At 54.5% G+C, this 17,979-nt stretch overlaps 4 protein-coding genes across 4 annotated transcripts; 3 read left to right on the top strand and 1 right to left on the bottom strand.

The window, feature by feature from the left end:
* The first annotated feature begins 408 nt into the window (after positions 1–408).
* Positions 409–3,641, top strand: HER10_EVM0009567 (ThiF family protein). The gene is made up of 5 exons (XM_035479052.1): positions 409–896; positions 1,070–1,240; positions 1,301–2,311; positions 2,371–2,717; positions 2,772–3,641. The coding sequence occupies exons 1-5, from the start codon at positions 606–608 to the stop codon at positions 3,067–3,069; spliced, it is 2,118 nt and encodes a 705-aa protein (XP_035329878.1). The 5' UTR covers positions 409–605; the 3' UTR covers positions 3,070–3,641.
* Positions 3,145–4,871, bottom strand: HER10_EVM0012664 (short-chain dehydrogenase; the record flags this gene model as incomplete). Its single annotated transcript, XM_035482054.1, has 5 exons — positions 4,303–4,871; positions 3,969–4,146; positions 3,628–3,714; positions 3,403–3,495; positions 3,145–3,293 (listed from the first exon to the last, which is right to left on the bottom strand). The coding sequence occupies exons 1-5, from the start codon at positions 4,636–4,638 to the stop codon at positions 3,145–3,147; spliced, it is 843 nt and encodes a 280-aa protein (XP_035330236.1). The 5' UTR covers positions 4,639–4,871.
* Positions 4,872–6,228: 1,357 nt separating this feature from the next.
* On the top strand, positions 6,229–9,041 carry HER10_EVM0008974 (PAP2 superfamily protein). The gene is made up of 4 exons (XM_035478479.1): positions 6,229–7,076; positions 7,213–7,429; positions 7,491–8,755; positions 8,821–9,041. Exons 1-4 carry the CDS (start codon positions 6,869–6,871, stop codon positions 8,901–8,903), a joined length of 1,773 nt encoding a protein of 590 aa, XP_035329790.1. The 5' UTR covers positions 6,229–6,868; the 3' UTR covers positions 8,904–9,041.
* Positions 9,042–9,582: 541 nt separating this feature from the next.
* On the top strand, positions 9,583–17,972 carry HER10_EVM0010475 (JmjC domain-containing protein). Its single transcript, XM_035479933.1, has 5 exons — positions 9,583–12,327; positions 12,403–14,534; positions 14,583–15,548; positions 15,603–16,224; positions 16,288–17,972. The coding sequence occupies exons 1-5, from the start codon at positions 11,980–11,982 to the stop codon at positions 17,197–17,199; spliced, it is 4,980 nt and encodes a 1,659-aa protein (XP_035329993.1). The 5' UTR covers positions 9,583–11,979; the 3' UTR covers positions 17,200–17,972.
* The last annotated feature ends 7 nt before the right edge of the window (positions 17,973–17,979 follow it).

The raw sequence follows: 17,979 nt of genomic DNA, 5'->3' as shown, positions 1-17,979 counted from the left end.
GGCAAGGGAGGTCGGCCGGTGTTTGGTGAGGTACCTACCTAGGTACGGTGTAAGCAGTTACCCTATGGTACCCTACCTTACCTACTTTCCAAGGTTGCGGAGGTAATGGAAAAGGTGAGGTACTTTAGGTAAGGTACCTGGCTATAAGCATGCGTCGAGTGTTTCACGGTGACTGGAGGGTGCATTAGACCGCTGAGTTTACAGCGTGCTCCAGCGAGCTTCCACTGGCAAGCGAGAGAAACCCGCCTTTATCTGCCAATCATGACTCGAGCGCGGAAGTTCCCCAGGAACCAACAGCTCCAATCCCTGCTGGGATCTCGTCACCGGCTGCCGGTATTGGCTGGAACCTTGTGCTAGGCGATCGCTCCTTCCGCTGACCTCAGGGAAAACCTCAACCTTGGAACCTTCCTCTTCGCAGCCTTGCTCCCGTGCTGAAACCACCCGCCGCCATCATTCCATCCCACCTGGCGCGGCTTATTTCCACCCTCAACTTCCTCTTCCCAAAACCACGCGATCGCACCAATCTTTCCCCTTCCCAACCCATTGACACGTCGACGCACGCAGAACGGACACCTCAACAACACTGCGATCGAACGAAAGCCCCGATGGATTCCACCGCGGAAGCAGGAGCTGCACCTGCAGCAACCGCGGCAGAGGCGACAGTGCCCGCCACCGCGACGGCGCCTACACCAGCATCAGCACCACAGCAACAGCAACAGCAGCAACCAGCACAAACGGAAGCCATCCCCGCCGCTCAACCACCCGCGCAAACGACGCAGCAGCAACAGCAACAAAAGCCGACGCAGCAACAGCAGCAGCGACCTCCCACCGTGCAGAAGCGTGATCGATTCTTCCAGCAATCGCTCGGCGGCTCATTGAACGCCAATGTGAAGAAGGTACGTCGCAACCCTCGTCAGAGCCCCGGCGCATCAGACCACGCGACTCACTCAGCATCGCGGCTTTCATCCAACGGCGTCCCCTTTGCCTGTTCCAGAAGCAGCCAACTTCTTCTTCGATGATGAGTTTCGATGCAATTGAAGAGTCAATGGAGCTAACTTACAACACGCAGGCGCGCGTTCTTATGGTTGGAGCTGGCGGTATCGGATGCGAACTACTCAAGAACATCGTGCTCACGGGTTTTGGTGAAATTCACGTCGTCGACCTCGACACCATCGATTTGAGCAACCTCAACCGACAATTCCTCTTCCGACACGAGCACATCAAGAAGTCCAAGGCATTGGTATGGTACCAGAGGCAGTGATGTAGATGTGGAGAGTATTGCAATACTGACTTACAAAAGGTGGCCAAGGATGCGGCGCAGCCCTTCAATCCCAAGGTCAAGATCGTCGCGCATCATGCCAACATCAAGGATGCCCAATTCAACGTCAAGTGGTTCCGCGATTTCAACATTGTCTTCAATGCGCTGGATAACCTAGAGGCCAGACGGCACGTTAACAGGATGTGCTTGGCCGCGGATGTACCTCTCATCGAGAGCGGCACGACGGGATTCAACGGCAACGTTCAAGTCATCAAGAAGGGTGTTACCGCATGTTACGACTGCACGCCCAAGGAGACGCCCAAGTCTTACCCGGTCTGCACCATTCGAAGCACCCCTAGCCAGCCCATCCACTGCATCGTGTGGGGCAAGAGCTATCTTCTCAACGAGATCTTTGGCGCGAGCGAAGACGAGTCCGCGTTCGACAACTCGGCCGATGCCGACAATGCCAAGGAAATTGAAGAGTTGAAGAAGGAGGCTGCGGCCTTGAGAACGATTCGCGAATCATTGGGCACTGATGCCTTCCCGCAGCTGCTCTTCGATAAGGTCTTCAACGCCGACATTGTGCGACTCGCGTCCATGGAGGATATGTGGAAGTCCAGACGGAAACCTGAGGCTCTCGACTATAAGACTTTGTCAGAGCAGTCAGCCGCAGCCCTCGCCTCGAAGGAGGCTATCTTGCAGGGAGGACAACAAGTATGGACGTTGGAGGAGAACTTTGCAGTCTTCGTCGACAGCCTGGACCGTCTGAGCAAACGGATGCAGGAGCTGAAAAAGGCGCACAAAGAGGACGCATCTGGACCTGAGCCCCTGATCACCTTCGACAAGGACGACGAGGACACGTTGGACTTTGTGACCTCGAGCGCAAATATTCGCTCATCCATCTTCGGCATCGAGAGAAAGTCGCGATTCGATATTAAGCAAATGGCTGGTAACATCATTCCTGCCATTGCGACAACCAATGCCATTGTCGCCGGCCTGTGTGTCTTGCAGTCATTCAAGGTGCTGAGAGGCGATTTCACTCAGACCAAGGAGGTAAGGTCGAAACTTTTTGGGTCTTGGCCAGGAATCGGTAGTCTAATTTGTCTGCCTAGGTGTTCATCTCTCCTCACAACCCTGCCCGTCTGCTCAACTCCAGCAAGTACCGCGCCCCTAACCCAGATTGCCCGGTATGCAGCGTATATCAGACGAGCGTCACTGTCGACATGTCCCGAGCGACGCTCAAGGACCTTGTCGAAGACTTTGTGCGCCTGGAGCTTGGCTACGGTGATAAGGAGTTCGCCCTGAATAATGACGTCGGGCCGCTCTACGACCCGGATGAGACGGAGAACCTCTCCAAGAAGCTCAGCGAGCTTGGGATCAAGGAGGACTCTTTCCTCACAATTATTGATGAAGACGATGACGAACCCTTTGTCAATGTCGTCATCAGCATCCAGGAATCGTACGTTCATCTACTCGAGATCTAGTATCAAACCATAAACTAACAACCACATAGGAAGGAGCCCCTGACTGATAAGCCCATCCAGGGCTTGGTTGCGGACAAGAAGCCCGAGATCCCTCGCAAGCCCAAGAAGGAGGCATCCGCCGAATCCAACGGCACGAGTGAGCTAAATGGCAAGCCTGCTGGTGAGGTATCGGAGGGGACATCTAACCTCAAGCGGCCCCGGCCGGACGACGGAGACGAGCTCATTGAAGCCAAGAAGGCCAAGGTTGTCGCTACCACGAGCGGCAGCGACGATGTGGTCATTGTGGACGATTCTACCGGCGGAGCCATTGTCATTGACGACGACTGATTGTGCATGGGTCCACTTTCTTCCAAGTCAAGGGTGTCTGTCCCTTCTATGTAAAAATGGGAGCTGCGCGCCAGCTCAGACAGCACTGAGCCCGCCATCCAAGTTGAGGATGCAGTTGTTGGCGTAGGTGTTTTGAGCAAGAAAGACGGCAGCATCGGCGACCTCGTCAGGCCGCCCCAAGCGACCCAATGGTATCCTCTTCTCGAGAGGCTCCCTCGACATTGCTGTGATGATTTGTATATTAGCTGTTGGCCTACCTAACCAAGGATATTTGGTGTATGGGGTCCTCTAAGGTCGGCCCTACCAGTGGAAGATGAACGGAGGGTTTCTTACCGGCAAGCATGTTTGTTTCTATGTAGCCAGGAACGATGGCGTTGGTCCTGATGCGCAATGGCCCTAGCTCGACCGACAGGGCGTGGGTGAGGCCTTCAGAAGAGGAGAACGGAGGTGTTAGACTTGCTTCACTAAATCGGGAGGAATGGGCTAGAGAGGATACAGCCACGGCGACCCCGCGATGTATGAGAGACTAAGCAGAGACTAATAAAAAGAAGAACCTACCAATAATACCGGCCTTTGATGCAGCGTAGACGCTGGTGCCAGGGCTGCCTTTTTCGGCCAGCAAGCTAGCAACGTTGATAATGCAGGCTGGAGAGAGTGGATCGCGTGGTTAGCGGGGCTGTTGATGCAGTGCGTGCGTGTATATGATGCGTGTGTGTGTGTGTGTGTGTGTGTGTGTGTGTGTGTGTGTGTGTGTGTGTGCAGCACATCGCTGGCATGAGGCTGGCGCATCTGTGCGGTGCAGGTGGTTGTTGCGATCGGATCGACCGCGCGTGTGTGGCAACAATGGGTCGTGTGGGAAAAGAGAATACGCATGGTTGTAGCGATGTGCCATGACTTACCATCCCTGTCTGCGCGTCTGCGCTTCATGCGTTGGGCCATGTACCTAGACATGAAGATTGTGCCCATGAGGTTTGTGTCGATGAGCTCTCTTGCGGCCTGTGGGGAGGTGTTTTGCAACAGCTGGAATTGCGCAATACCCGCGGCGTTGACAAGGACGTCTATCTGGCCCGTACGTTTCTTGAAGAAGGGGAACGGGGAAGTCCATGTTAGTCAATGTGTCTACTTATTCATGGTGCGATAGCTAGGTAGCCTCGTTTCTCTCAATGTAGTATTTTGATGTGTTGCTGATGGTAGGTGGAGGTGTGGAAGATGGGTTTGGGAGAAAAGACAAACCCAGATATCATCGAGGACAGCCTCATCACGAGCGTCAGCGGAGACGTCCATGACGGCGTAAGAATGGGTTGGTTTAGCCTCGGAGGGCGACGGCGAGGCGGAGGCAGAGGCAGAGGAGGTCAGAGGGGCGAGGCGGTGATCCCGGAAGGGCGGGAGCTGAGCGCAGAGGTCACGCAGCTTGTTTTCCTTGCGGCCGAGGAGGGTCACCAGGGCGCCCTCGGCGGCGAAGCGGGAGGCAATCGCGGCGCCGATGCCTCCGTAGGCGCCGGTGATGAGGCAGTGCCGGGCTCGGAGGGGAAGAAGGGCGCCGGACATTTTGATGGGGTTAATTGTCATGACCTAAGGTAGCTGTTGTAGAACCCGTATTTGCTAATGTCTGTATCTTCTTCCGGCGTGACGGGTGTTTGAGTACGATGGTGCTCGTCAACGAGGATTGGGTGCTTGAGCTTATTGGTTGGGTGAGGTGAGATGAGGTAGGTGTGTAGAAAGGGAGCTCTGGAGCTCTGCAAGCTCTCAAGCTTTGGACCGGTGAATGTAGAATGTCTAGGATGATAGATGCCTGAGTCTACTGTGCAGTAGAATTCTGGTGGGGGTGTCGTTGTATTCTGCATGGCATTCTCCGTGTAACCTTTCTAGAAGAGGCACACAGTTGCCGGCCCCCGCCCGCCTAGGTACCTTATCGTACACTACTCGGCTCGGTAGGTAGGTACTCAAAGCAACCTGAGGCACAAGAGGGCACTTACAGTAAAGTCTCTTGGTAGTGACGAGAGGAGAGCGACGAGAGTGACGACAAGCAAAGGCCAGTGAGGTCAGAGTATCGTGTTCTCGAAAGGCAGAAAGAAGGGGCCCTCGGACTCGTTCAATGCAAATGCGGAATGGTCTTGGGCATCTGAAATCCCCCCTCTCTGGCGAAAGACGGTAGTTGGCGCATAGAGGATTAGACCAAGACAGGATGAGACGAGAGCGAAAGCTGTTGATTCTGGGGAGATGCTTGTTTGAGAAGAGGTTAGCTTGGGCGGCCGTTGGTGTCTGTGTGCGCGTAACAATGGCATTATTCGGGGTGGTCCTGGTGGCTCTTTCTTGTCTGACACTTTGGCTGCTGGATGGCATTGCTTGGAAGGAGGGAAGAAAAGCGAGAATCTGATCCCGAGGCTTGGTGGTTACTTTGCTCGCTCCCGCCCCATTTTCTCTATTCATACATTTCTTCGTCATCTCATGTTCAAGCTCTTTGATGGTGAGACAGATGTCCGTCCGTTGACGACGTGCCACCAGTGGACTCCACTCCTTCTGGTGCATGAAGAGAAGAAGAAGAAGAAGACGAGAAAGACCGAGTCGAGGTCCATGATCTCGTGCCCTTTTGTCTGTGGATTCTCTCGAAGCCTTTGTGAGGTATTGTATGTCGAGTTGTATGTTGAAAGATCTTTGTGAGGGGGACGAGTGTAATACTTCCATCGTACTGAAGGTACCTACTTGTGCGATCCATGTAAGGCAAGTCGGGTGCTGGTGGTACAAGGTCGGGGAACGGGAAATCTCGACGTCCACATGGTAGTAGGTAGGTAGGTAAGGTACATTCCATAAGTACCCGAAGCCTGTGAAAGTGGAAGGCCAAAGGTACTTGGAAGCTGGGGAGAGCTAAGGCAAGCGCCCCCGCCGTTGTCGATACCGAGGGCGAGCAGTCTTGGGCGCAAGTCCAAGGGCTACCTACCTAGGGATGGCCGGTGGTGACTGGTGTCTTTTGTCTGTCACTGTACTGTGTACTGCTGTCAGGTACCGATCCATCTGAGATGCTTCCATCTTTCCATGAGGTGTTCGTAACGCCTGACACAACGTAGCGCTACCTTAGCGCGGGACCCTTCCGTGCCAGATTCATTGTCTCTTTTTTCCTTCCTTCTTTCTTTACCTTACTCTACCCGTTGCGCCGTCCAAGAGGACCTCTCTGCTCTTGTTGGCTCCCAAGGTAGTCAAGTATTGAAGAATATACTTTAGATTATCTCAAGGGCCTCATCCGGCGTCCCCAGAGTAACCCCTCAAGAGAAAGGTACATCGTCCGAGGAGAACCACAAAGTAAGCCAAGTAAATGTACCTTGCCCAACACAACACAACACACCACTACAGCAGGTTCCAGTTCGAGTTCCAGTTACAGGTTCCCACGCCCGTTTGTGGCGCGAACGCAACATCGCAGTCCCGCTACCATCCATTTGCTGCACCTGCAAATTTCCCCTGCACTCCCATCGTTTCCCTCCCACAACCCTTGACGCCAAACCTCGATTCCTGCGACATACTCACAATCTTCTAGTTGTTGGCGATCCCTCCTCTCTCTCCCCCCCAGCAAGCGCATCGCTCGCTCCTCGGCCTTCTCGCGAATTAACCGCCCCCAGATGCCCAGTCGCTCGCCAACCCTTCGAGCAATTGCATGCGCATGTGCTTCCCCTCCACCTTAAACGCCTTACACCGAACACTTCCCTCGCCCCCTCCGAACCTGCGACTCTACCCGCGAATACGCACCACGTAGACCGAACACAACTCGAAGAGAACCAAATCACACTACGATAATACGAATGGCCGTATGCCTCACGACCACGACCTCAGACACCGCTCGATGACTAGCCATACCAATGGCGCCGCATCTGCGCCGAATCCCCTGCCGGACGCTACCCTTGCGAATCCAAAGCTTGCCGACCCAGCTGGTGTCGCCGAGGCCCCCGCCCCGCCTCTGATCGTAGTCAAGAGCCCCAGCGACGCCCCTGATGCGGGCCTGAGAAGTCTCGATCATTGTACGCTGCTACACTCTCCCGGCACTGCCTTTCGCGCTGTCACTCTTGTCTTGAGCCTGGCGCATCGACAAGTGCCCCCATATACCTTGCCCGTACGCAAGCCTCCAAGCCTTGAGCTGACCATGCCTATTCACAGACAAGAGAGCGCTGCCGCCATGGCGATATCGACTGCGGCAGTCGCTGTTGCCACTGATCCGATGGGAAACACCTTACCTGGCCTATCTGCAGGAAACGATGCGCACCCCGTGGCTCGATAGTTACTTTGCGATCACGGCCAACCTCGGTACTCATACATTCTTCATGATCGGTCTACCCATGCTCTTCTGGTGCGGGTACGCCTCCTTTGGCAAAGGGTAAGCAGAATTCGCCGCGCAGAGTTGTATAGAAACTATCTAACAAGCTGCTATCTCACAGTGTTATCCACATCCTGGCCGAGGGTGTCTTCTTCACCGGCTTTATCAAGGACTTCTTCTCTCTACCCAGACCGCTGTCACCGCCACTGCATCGAATCACCATGTCCGGATCTGCTGCGTTGGAGTATGGCTTCCCTTCGACCCATAGCGCCAACGCCGTGTCAGTGGCTGTGTACGCAGTGTTGCTCCTCCGGAGTCCTGAGAACGCCATGCCAGAGACCACCAAGACCGTCCTCGAGGGCCTGTCGTACTTTTACGCCATTTCTATCATTCTCGGTCGGCTGTACTGTGGTATGCATGGCTTCATCGACGTAATCGTGGGCTCGGTCTTGGGTGCTGCCATCTCTCTTGTCGAGTTCCACTACGGCCCGCCGCTGGACGCCTATATGCATAGTAGCTCATGGTGGGCGCCCGTTATCGCTGCTCTCGTCGTCATTGTCCTCGTAAGGATACACCCCGAGCCGGCGGACGACTGCCCTTGCTTCGACGACAGCGTAGCCTTTGCGGGAGTCGTGATTGGCCTGGAGATCGGAACATGGATGTATGGGCGGACTTCAATCGATTCGTTCGGAGGTTCTGCCCATACTGTTGAGTCCATTGATCTCAATGCGTTGGGCTGGCACATTGTACTAGCCCGCGTTGTATTCGGCGTAGTTGTCATCCTGTTATGGCGAGAGGTCATGAAACCTACCATGCTCAGAGTTCTGCCTCACCTTTTCCGTCTCCTGGAGAAGGTGGAGTGGAATCTTCCCAGACGTTTCTTTACGCCAGCGTCCATGTACAAGTCCATTGACCCGGGTTCGAGGATGGATACGCTTATTCCCAACGTCAGAGATTTGCCCCGTGTAGTCCAGTCCATTCGTCACCCGACAACGCGTGGTCGCTCTGTATCGATCGGACCACAGAGTGCCGCCGATGCGTATGAGACACTTGCATACCGCGAGCGACGACGCCGGGAGAGCATCGGCAGCAATGGCAGCATCAAGAGCAAGGGCAGCATGCACGAGCTTCGAGAGAAGAGCAGCGACTGGGAAGGGAAGGGAGCAACGTCTGGTGTTCAAGGCCACCACGGCAACTCGCTGAACGACTTTGAGCGCATGATGGGTACGGGGAGCGTGCTGGCGAGCCCGAGCGAGGAGAAGGGAGAGGTGGAGCTGAGGGTCGGCCAACAAGATGAGATGAGTGAGAAGGAAATGTTCCTTCGACTCATCCGCCCACGAGTGCGTTACGATGTTGAGGTGGTGACCAAGCTGGTTGTTTATACAGGTAAAGCTCCATCCCTCTTCCGCAAGATCCGACCTTGCTCCACATTTGCTGACAGATGCCGACAGGTATTGCTTGGCTGGGCGTCGGCCTCATCCCAATCATGTTCGAGTTGATCGGCCTTGGATCGAACCATCTCCGCACCGCGTAAACCAATTCCAGATTTTTAATGGGATACGTTCTTCACGACCGCTAAGAGGGGCACTCTCTATTCACATATATCTCTTCTATAAAGTTCTTAACTTCTCGCATGGCGTATCGGCAACGTTGTACAGGAGACCCGCCGAAGGGAGGATCGAGGGGTTTGGGGAGAGAAAGAGACGCATAGAACCTTTTTTTTTTTTTTTTTTTTTTTAACGAAGCACGATCATATTGTACATTCTTCTGGCAGTTGCATTTAGCCAGTGGCGGGATTCTTTATTTACTTTTATGACGGTATATCAGACACGTCATTTTTCTCCATCACGTAATGAAAAGGGCTATGAATTTATTGGCGTCAAAAGGTGGACAGAAGAGCTTATCTGATTCCAGGTGGTACTATTGTGTGATTTATTTGCCGAGGCAGACATCAGAGGTGAATGAGAGAAGCTTTGTTGGCGCGCTACATCAGTTGAGCACTGTCTACTGTCCCTACCTCTGCCGTGAGACGTGCACGTTGCTGGGCCAGTTACGGCTCCAGTGTCACTGAAGACTGTCTAAGATAAGGGCACCTCACCTCATCTCAGGCAAGGTGATGGGAAGGTGTGATGCCGTTGGGGGTTCATAGGCATGGAGTGAGACCCACGACAGCCACAGCAGCATATCTACCTATCTACCTCGGTACGGGTACTCAGTGCATTGTTTCCCTCAGACGTGCTTTGCATACAATATCCCCTCACGTTTTCTTGCCGAACCAAATTCAACTTTGTCACTCTCAACATTCGACTAGGTGTGAGACCCTTTGCAGCTGGGGTAACCATCACCCTTAGTGATAACTGGTCAAATCTATGTTGCTCAGTGATGGGAACCTTGATGGCTCATGATGAGAAATTGATAAGGGGCCAAAAAGGGTCACTCAAAGGCAATGGAGCACATCCAGCGTCAGCACCCACGAGTAGTGCTTGAAGTCTGGAATCTCAAGGCAAGAGATGACCTCCATCACGAGAACACATTATTGACGAATATCACAGGAAATCTGGCCACCATGGATATATCTAGTCGGCGTCTCGTTGTGGCGAAGCAGGTGTAGGATCAAAGACCACGTTCGATGAGGCCCAAGTCCGCGTCCCTCTCGGAGTCGAGTCAACCCCATCGTCCATGGTTGGGGACGTATGTGGGGGGTTCTGCAACTCTGATCTTCGCGGCTCCAGCTTCCTCGCCCCTCACGCACCGTGGAGAGTGCGGAGTCGACTGATGATGCTGGACTCTACCTTAGGCGGGCGCAGTCCGATAAGGGGTTCACACGATAATACCCATAGGAACAGATACTTGGGGACTTGGTCACGTTAATCACCCCCGACAAGACTCGATGCCACTATCATATCAACATAGAAAGACCTTCGACTGACCAAGCTCACTGGGGAACTTTCGGTAGAAGTCAAGCTATCGCGGGCAGTGATGCGTACGGGAGTCAGCGATTCCTCCCGGCAGCCCCTCTCCCCTACCTTACCTCAGGTTGCTTCCTCCGCCGAGCAGCCAGGCCAGGGTACTCGGTAGATTGGATCATCGGACGATCCGCTGCCGGCCGACGGATGCTCTCGACCGGTAGGGCTGGATGGGTCACACCACCCCCCAGAAACTTTGGAGCTTCCAAATGCCATGCGAGATTATCAGATCTTGATGCTTCTCTCCATTGGTCGAAGCTTTCCAGTAGGGGAAACGATTCACGATTGCGTTCCTGGCGCGATGTTCCCCTGACACGATTCACTATTACGCCCTGCCGGGAGCGACGGCATCTCCAACACCAAAGACCAGTCAATGGCAGGGACCCGCAACCTTCTGTGCGGATTTACAGCATTTACAACGGTAAATGTCAGGGAGAAGAAGCAATTCACGCCGAGACACAAAAGGGCGACAGCTTTGACTACAAAGTAAACCAGCTCCACAGGATCCGAGACCATTGGATGCTTTAATGAGTTGCGCATTTCTGGATGAAGCCATCGAGATATTGAACCTGACAGTGCATTCATAGCCGGCAATTCGCCCATATGATGGTAGTTCTGAGCCGAGTTGCGTGCATAACTCGCAATCAAATGCGTAGGCTAGAACAATTTCGCTGTGGTTGCAAATTCGACCTGCCCTCACGTGGCGACGTCATCTCCCTGCACTCCGGTGCCGGATTCTGCATTTGCCTCGCGTGCCTAAGGCACAGGGGAACCTCCCCAGTCGGGACTAGCGCAGATCTAATCAGTGTGGACCTTGGAAGCGAGGAACTGGAAGTCAAGGGGAAGAGACGGAACTTGGAGGGCACGAAGGCAAAAGAGGGAAGGGGGTCGCCAGCACTGCCCACCTGCCTGCCCCGTCGGATGCTGAAAATTGGAAGGTGAGGTGCCCGCGCACTTTCCGTACCTGAACCACCCGTTCTTTCCCCCACAGTAAGGTAAGCAGCAAGCGCAAGTAACAGCAACCACAGCCGCAGCCGCATCTGCCCGATGGTACAGCTCTTTCTCTACCCGACACCTCTGGTTTTTGGCTCTTTAACGAAAGAAAAGAAAGGCAAAAGGAGCAGAGGCCACGACCCTTTTGAGTACCCTCAATACCTTGAAGATTTTCATCAGTCGACGAATACCTTATTTCTTACCTTATGTAAAAGCCCTCGTCTTGAGTAGGCTGATTTATTTTGTCAGGTGCGGTACACGACTGCCGACCGTACCTGCCTTTCCTTCCTTACCTAACAGTAACCGTCAACCTTGGGAGGTGCAACTTCCGCCCTGCCTGCGCCAGCCCTGGTTCATCGGCCCAGATTCGCCAAAAATCGGCCCATTTAGCGAGCCAGCCCAGCCAGACGCAGTTTCCTCAGTCCTACCGCTCCCTCTACGAATACTCTACAGTGGCCAACCCCCCGCAGGATCTGATAACCAAAAGAACCGAACGAATCTGTTCTCCGCACTCAACCAGACGTCTGCACCTCATATTTTCGGCGACTTGAACACACCAAGCCTGCGCACTCTCCCGACACGACCATTCTTGACGACGTGCGAGGCAGAAAAATTCCAGCGCATCAACGGTCGCATGTAGTCCCCTCCACGATGTCGACCGACGCTGTCAGCGCTCCAGTCTCGGAGCCTGCACCTGTGCCGGCGCAATCCACGACTGGTGATCACGACGAGGAGCCGACCCTTGGCCAGATTGAATGTGCAAAGCCCGCCTTCCTCCACTCACCCCCCGACAGCAACAATGCGCCCAAGTCGGAAGCCAGCGACTCTGAGCTCAGCGATCTCGACGACGATGCCGTTGACCCATCTGCTGCTCCTGCGACCCAAGATGAGGCGCCGCCGCTCGAGGACGACATTGGCGAGGTCCTTCCCGACCACTGGTCCGGGACTGTTCCTGTCTTTAGGCCCACGATGCATCAATTCAAGGACTTCAAGCTATTCGTACGCCCATGCCACTTCCTTTCGTGCCCTTTGTCTCCGTGTCTTTCCGTCGGCTGACTGTGACTGTGACTGTAGATGACCAAAGTCGATCATTATGGAATGAAGTCCGGTATCGTCAAGATCATCCCTCCCCCCGAGTGGAAAGAAAACCTCCCCCGACTCGACGACCTGGTGAAGCAGATCCGAGTCAGAGAACCAATTAAGCAAGACATCATGGGATCGAATGGAACCTATCGTCAAGTCAATATTCTTCATCAAAGATCCTATAACCTCCCGCAGTGGCGACAACTTTGCGACCAGAGCGAACATCAGCCCCCAGCGCGGCGAGGCGAGCGCCGAGCCAACGTCGAAAAGCCGAAAACCCGATCCGCCCCCAAACCTCGTACAGAAGCGAAATCAACGTCGGCCGGGTCTAGAAAGCGGGGCCGAGGTCGACCGCGCCGGGGTAAGGCCAAGGGCAAGAACCAGGATGATGAGGACGATGCCGAAGAAGAACAGGAGGAAGAGAAGCGACCGATGACGCCCGTTTCCCCTAAGCCGGCTGCGGATGCGGACACCAAGGTCAAGGTCAAGAAAGAAGAAGTGGTCGACTCCGTTGAGGACCCGGGAATGGATGTTGACGAAGATGAGCCACCAACCGTTGGCAGAATGGGTCGGATGGGTGGCGGAAGACAAGCAAAACCAAAGACCCAGACTGTTTCGGCCCGTCGGAAGTACAGCAAGAGAGAAGGGTCCGCCATGATTGACGAAAAGGCATTCGAGGACTTTGACTATCAGATGGATGTCTCTGACTATACCCCTGAGCGCTGTGAGGAGCTCGAGAGGATATACTGGAAAACCCTCACGTACGCCCCGCCGTTGTACGGCGCAGATCTCATGGGGACTCTCTTCGACGAATCGACAGAAATGTGGAACTTGAACAAACTTCCCAACCTGCTGGATGTTCTTGGGACAAAGGTTCCCGGTGTTAACACGGCCTACCTCTACTTGGGCATGTGGAAGGCCACTTTCGCATGGCATTTGGAGGACGTTGATCTTTACAGCATCAACTATCTCCACTTTGGCGCCCCTAAACAATGGTACAGCATTTCACAAGCTGACGCCCGCCGTTTCGAGGCTGCCATGAAGAACATTTGGCCCACGGACGCCAAGGCTTGCGACCAGTTCCTCCGTCACAAGGGATTCTTGATTTCCCCATCGCACCTCAAGCAGCACTACAATATCACCGTTAATAAGTGCGTTTCGTACCCGGGTGAATTTGTCGTTACCTATCCCTACGGTTACCACTCTGGATACAACTTGGGCTACAACTGCGCCGAGGCTGTCAACTTTGCGCTCGACTCTTGGCTTCCCATGGGCAAGATCGCCAAACGTTGCGAGTGCGCACAGGCGCAAGACAGCGTGTGGGTTGACGTATATGATATCGAACGGAAACTCCGTGGCGAACCGACACCCGAGTACGAGGAAACTGACGAAGAAGACGAAGAGGATGACGAGGACGAGGATGAAGACGACGCTACCGGCCTTCCGTCTCCTCCTGGTAGTAACGGCATTGTCAAGTCGGCTCGCAAACGAAAGCGCGCTGCTGGAGACAAAGAAGGCAGGGCAAAGACCAAGCGGATTCGTCTCAAGGTCAAGACGCGCGCAGAGCCGACGTGCTGCCTTTGCCCCAGCGATATCCCTGGTGCAGAAGTTCTGCCAACAGACGATGGCCGCAAGGCCCATCGTATGTGCGCATTATACCTGCCCGAGACGTACATCGATACCGTCGACGACAAGGAGGTCATTGCGAATGTTGCCAACATCAACAAGGAACGCCTGGATCTCAAGTGTCTCTATTGTCGGTCCAAGAAGGGTGCCTGCTTCCAGTGCTCCCAGAAGAAATGTGCCCGGGCCTACCACGCCACATGCGCGGCTGCCGCGGGTGTCTTTGTCGAAGAAGCCGAAGTCCCAGTCTTTGGCGAAGATGGAACCGAGTACAAGGAGCAAGCGTTCGAGTTCAGCTGTCGCTTCCATCGTACCAAGCGTGATAGGAAACATACCGGTGACTCCTTGGAGGATGATGTGCGGATTCGCGAGGCTGCCGCAGCACTCGCCAAGGGCGATATCTGCCAGTTGCAGTACTTCAAGGGCGACATCTTTGCTGGTGTTGTGGTTGAGAATCGCGCCGATGAGCAGATGTTCCTCCTTGATATCATTCCTAATGGGTATGTCTCTGTCGACAACTTTGATGAACAAATTCTGACGTGCTGCAGTGATTGTCTCGAGGTTGAGTGGAAGTGGCTTCTACTGCCCGACCCATCTGACTACCACCTTCCGAAGGCGTCTTCCAAGGCTATCCCGATGCCATCATCGCAGAAGGCAAAGGAACGACTCAATGCGAAGCGTCCTGCTGATGAGATTCCCCGGAAAGATGCTCCCTTTGTTGAAGGCTACACATGGGCAGAGTTCCATCCATGCAACGAGTGCACTAATCCAAACCAGACCAAGGTTGATCTGTCGAAGGACAGTCAAATCTGGCACTATCTCGGCAAGACGTCGACGGAGGCGAAGGCACAGTACTCTGATGATCCCGCCAAGCAGCTGCACAATCCCAAGAGCAACTTTCTTGACACCATCCCCAAGCCTCCCAAGCCTGTTTCCGCAAGCACGTCACATCGCAGGGTGTCGGTTGTTCCACCACAACCAGCCCCATTGCCAGTGTTTACGCCTGGAGTCACTGTTCAGAATGGGCCGAAGTCGGAGAAGCCATACGTATACAAACCCAGGAAACCTGTCGAAACCAACTATGCTGGTACCGGTTCTTTCACCACGCAAAAATTCACACCCAAGGCTTCTGCGCCCCCGACTCCCGGAGGACAGCAGCTCCACTTCGGAGCCGATCCTCGATACCCGATCCCGGGGACTCAATTTGTTCAACAGAAGTTTGCTCCCGACGCACATCAACAATATGTGCCTCGTCCCGCTCCAGCTGGGCAGGGTTACTACGCGGCTCCGAACTCGATGCAACGGCCGAGCCCTTACAGCACCCCGGGACCGCAGCCCGCAGGTAGCGCGCGGCCCACGCAACAAACGTGGTCGGCGCCTTCGCAAAACTCCAGACCTCCTTTACCACACAGTACTTCGCAAGGCTCAACTCAGCAGAACCATCGGAGATACTCGGCCGCACCAACGCCTTCTGTTGCTATGAAATATGCATTCTTCCAGGTTCACCACAACAGGTCAGATTCCCCCAGCCCCAGTGACTTTGTCAATAATACTCACACACTCCATAGAGACTCGAAGACGTACCGAACTCCTTATGCTCCATGGGGAGGATTCACCAACGGATATGAAGGTAACCTCCGAGCCCATCTCATGAGGACGTCTCCAGAAGCCTTTTTCAAAAACCGGCAAGGCTCCATTCAGGGAGGCACACCGACACCTGCTCCAAACACGGGACCGCAGGGACCTGCTTACGGCGGCCCATACCACAACACACTCACAAATGTTATGCCTCAAGGTTCTATTGGCATGTATGGTGTCAAAACAGCGGCCCCTTATTCTTCACCAGCGCCGCAGGTCCCCCAGAATCACGCCAGGACGCCATCTTACTCATCGATATCTCCATCTCCTGCACCAGGCAACTCTCGACCCAGCTCGCATGGCCAAAGTCATGGCTGGCAGCCGCAGCAGCCACAGTCGGCGCCGCTACACCCAGCGATCCGGCCGCAGTATGGAGGTTGGGCGAACCAGCCACAACAGCAGCATCCTCAGCCTCAACCAGCACAATATCAACCCTCGCAACAGCCTGTCTCTCAGCAGACTCCACAGCAGTCTCCTGCTAGCCAGCCTCAATCTACCCAGACGAAATCTCAGCCTGCAGCAAAGCCCGCTGCGCCGAAGGTGCAGTACAAGGTATGACCACCTAATACATGACATTTCCCCAAGTAGAATAAGCTCAAGCTGACTCAATGATAGATCCCCGAGAAGCAGACGCCGGTTCCCCTCCCGGCCAAGTATCTCGCAGCCATGGGCAAGATGCCTTTGGCTGCTACTCCATCCAAGACCAGTTCGAAATCGACCGGAGCGTCTGCGCAAGGTACGAATCCACCCCCGGCTTCTCGCCCGGGGAAGGATGCAACCCACGAACCATCGATGGCAGCCATCACTGGCTCTACCGCGCAAACGGCTTCTCAACCGTCAAAACCAGCTGGCCCATTGACAGAGACGGCACCTCCTGCAGCTCAAGCTCCCGTGTCGGTACCGCACACGCCAGTGCCGGCTTCAACCTCTCGAATGCCCTTTACGAATCAATCGATGACTACGGCGTTCCCCCGACAGCCAACGCAGTCTCAATCGCAGGCTTACAATACGCCATCGGCCCAGCCGTTCCCTCCCACGAGCCGAGCACGGACTGAGCATCTCAATCCAGCGGAGCTCTTGGCCCAATTTGCCCTCACCCCGCGCGTGAATCCGCCGACGCCTACAGCCCCTTCCCATCAGTCCGTACCGTCGCCGGTTCCGCTGCAGACAGCTGCCATGCCAGGCTACCAGAGTCATGGTTCAAACTGGGGACCGACGCAGCAGCAGCAGCAGACACAGCAGGCCCAAGCCTGGGCGCCCCCGCCGGGACAGTGGCAGCCTCCACATCACCAGGAGTACCACCAGCATCCTCCGCCACAGCAATACCAACAGCATTATCAACAGCAGAATCAGCAGCAGCCGCCACCACCGCCGCAACAACAACATCAAATGCAGGCGCAGCCGTCGTTACCCCCGCCCCATCAAACTCCCGAGGACGACGTTCCTCTGCCCGATGTGCCTACGGACTCAACGGCCATCGTCGAGAGGATGATGCAGAATCTCCGCCGCGCCGCGTTTCAAGGCTGATGCGACACCTACCTGGCCTGCACGACACGTGTACATGTTTGACTAGTCTACGATTCGAAAACCAGAATCCAAATCTCTTCCAGTGCGAAACGGCCACAATTGGACTGAAAATGACCGAACCAGAAAGAAGGGAGGGAGGCGGATGTGTATGGAATGAAAAGATATGCACGATTTTTGCACGGGTTTCGGCGTTTGAACGGGGTGTTGATTGGGCTAATCTAAGCCCTCTTGTGGAAGTTCCTCTCCGAAGAGTGGGTTTCATGATGGATGGAAGGGCTATTTGTGTTTTTGTTCTTCTTCCAAAGTTTTTCTTTTGAGGTTTTCTTTGCAAAAGCGTACATTAGGTTTCGAGGGACAAGACGCAAGGAAAGCAGGCTACCTAGCTAGCTGTAGCCACGACTGGCGCTTTTCCTGGGCGTCTTGAATGTATAAATAATGAAACGTGCGATATTGCCCAAATTACATTTTTGCTCCCCCTCGTATGGCTTCCCGATGTTGAAAACGAAGGCGGGGAGGTCTGAAGATGAGGTCATTGCTCTGGAATTCCGCTGGTCGTTGGGCAAGTCTTTCAGTTCGCTGCAATTCGTAAACATCCATAGCCGATGAAGCGGTCCAGTCAGAAGGTGGTTCCTTGGCCATACTGGCTGGTTGGGATATATACACCGCACAGATGCGTGGTCATTAAATTGCATTCAAATGCAATCGAGACGGAACCAAGACCTTTTTCTTCATGTCATAGTATCACATCAATAGACAGACAAACGCAGGGCCACAGACGTG

This window comes from Colletotrichum scovillei (genome assembly GCF_011075155.1).
Source record: "Colletotrichum scovillei strain TJNH1 chromosome Unknown Contig00009, whole genome shotgun sequence".
NCBI classification, from domain to species: Eukaryota; Fungi; Ascomycota; class Sordariomycetes; order Glomerellales; family Glomerellaceae; genus Colletotrichum; species Colletotrichum scovillei.
The sequence above is the reverse complement of the archived record's forward strand: the minus strand, read 5'-3'. Positions and strand labels throughout refer to the sequence as shown.

Excerpts from the sequence above, each read along its gene's own strand:
- HER10_EVM0010475 (XM_035479933.1), top strand. The coding sequence starts at position 11,980 with ATGTCGACCGACGCTGTCAGCGCTCCAGTCTCGGAGCCTGCACCTGTG. Across the intron at positions 14,535-14,582 it reads CTTGATATCATTCCTAATGG|TGATTGTCTCGAGGTTGAGT; the intron begins GTATGTCTCTGT and ends GACGTGCTGCAG. Across the intron at positions 15,549-15,602 it reads TTCCAGGTTCACCACAACAG|AGACTCGAAGACGTACCGAA; the intron begins GTCAGATTCCCC and ends CACACTCCATAG.
- HER10_EVM0008974 (XM_035478479.1), top strand. The coding sequence starts at position 6,869 with ATGCCTCACGACCACGACCTCAGACACCGCTCGATGACTAGCCATACC. Across the intron at positions 7,077-7,212 it reads CCTGAGAAGTCTCGATCATT|ACAAGAGAGCGCTGCCGCCA; the intron begins GTACGCTGCTAC and ends GCCTATTCACAG. Across the intron at positions 8,756-8,820 it reads CAAGCTGGTTGTTTATACAG|GTATTGCTTGGCTGGGCGTC; the intron begins GTAAAGCTCCAT and ends AGATGCCGACAG.
- HER10_EVM0009567 (XM_035479052.1), top strand. The coding sequence starts at position 606 with ATGGATTCCACCGCGGAAGCAGGAGCTGCACCTGCAGCAACCGCGGCA. Across the intron at positions 897-1,069 it reads TGAACGCCAATGTGAAGAAG|GCGCGCGTTCTTATGGTTGG; the intron begins GTACGTCGCAAC and ends TACAACACGCAG. Across the intron at positions 2,312-2,370 it reads ATTTCACTCAGACCAAGGAG|GTGTTCATCTCTCCTCACAA; the intron begins GTAAGGTCGAAA and ends TTGTCTGCCTAG.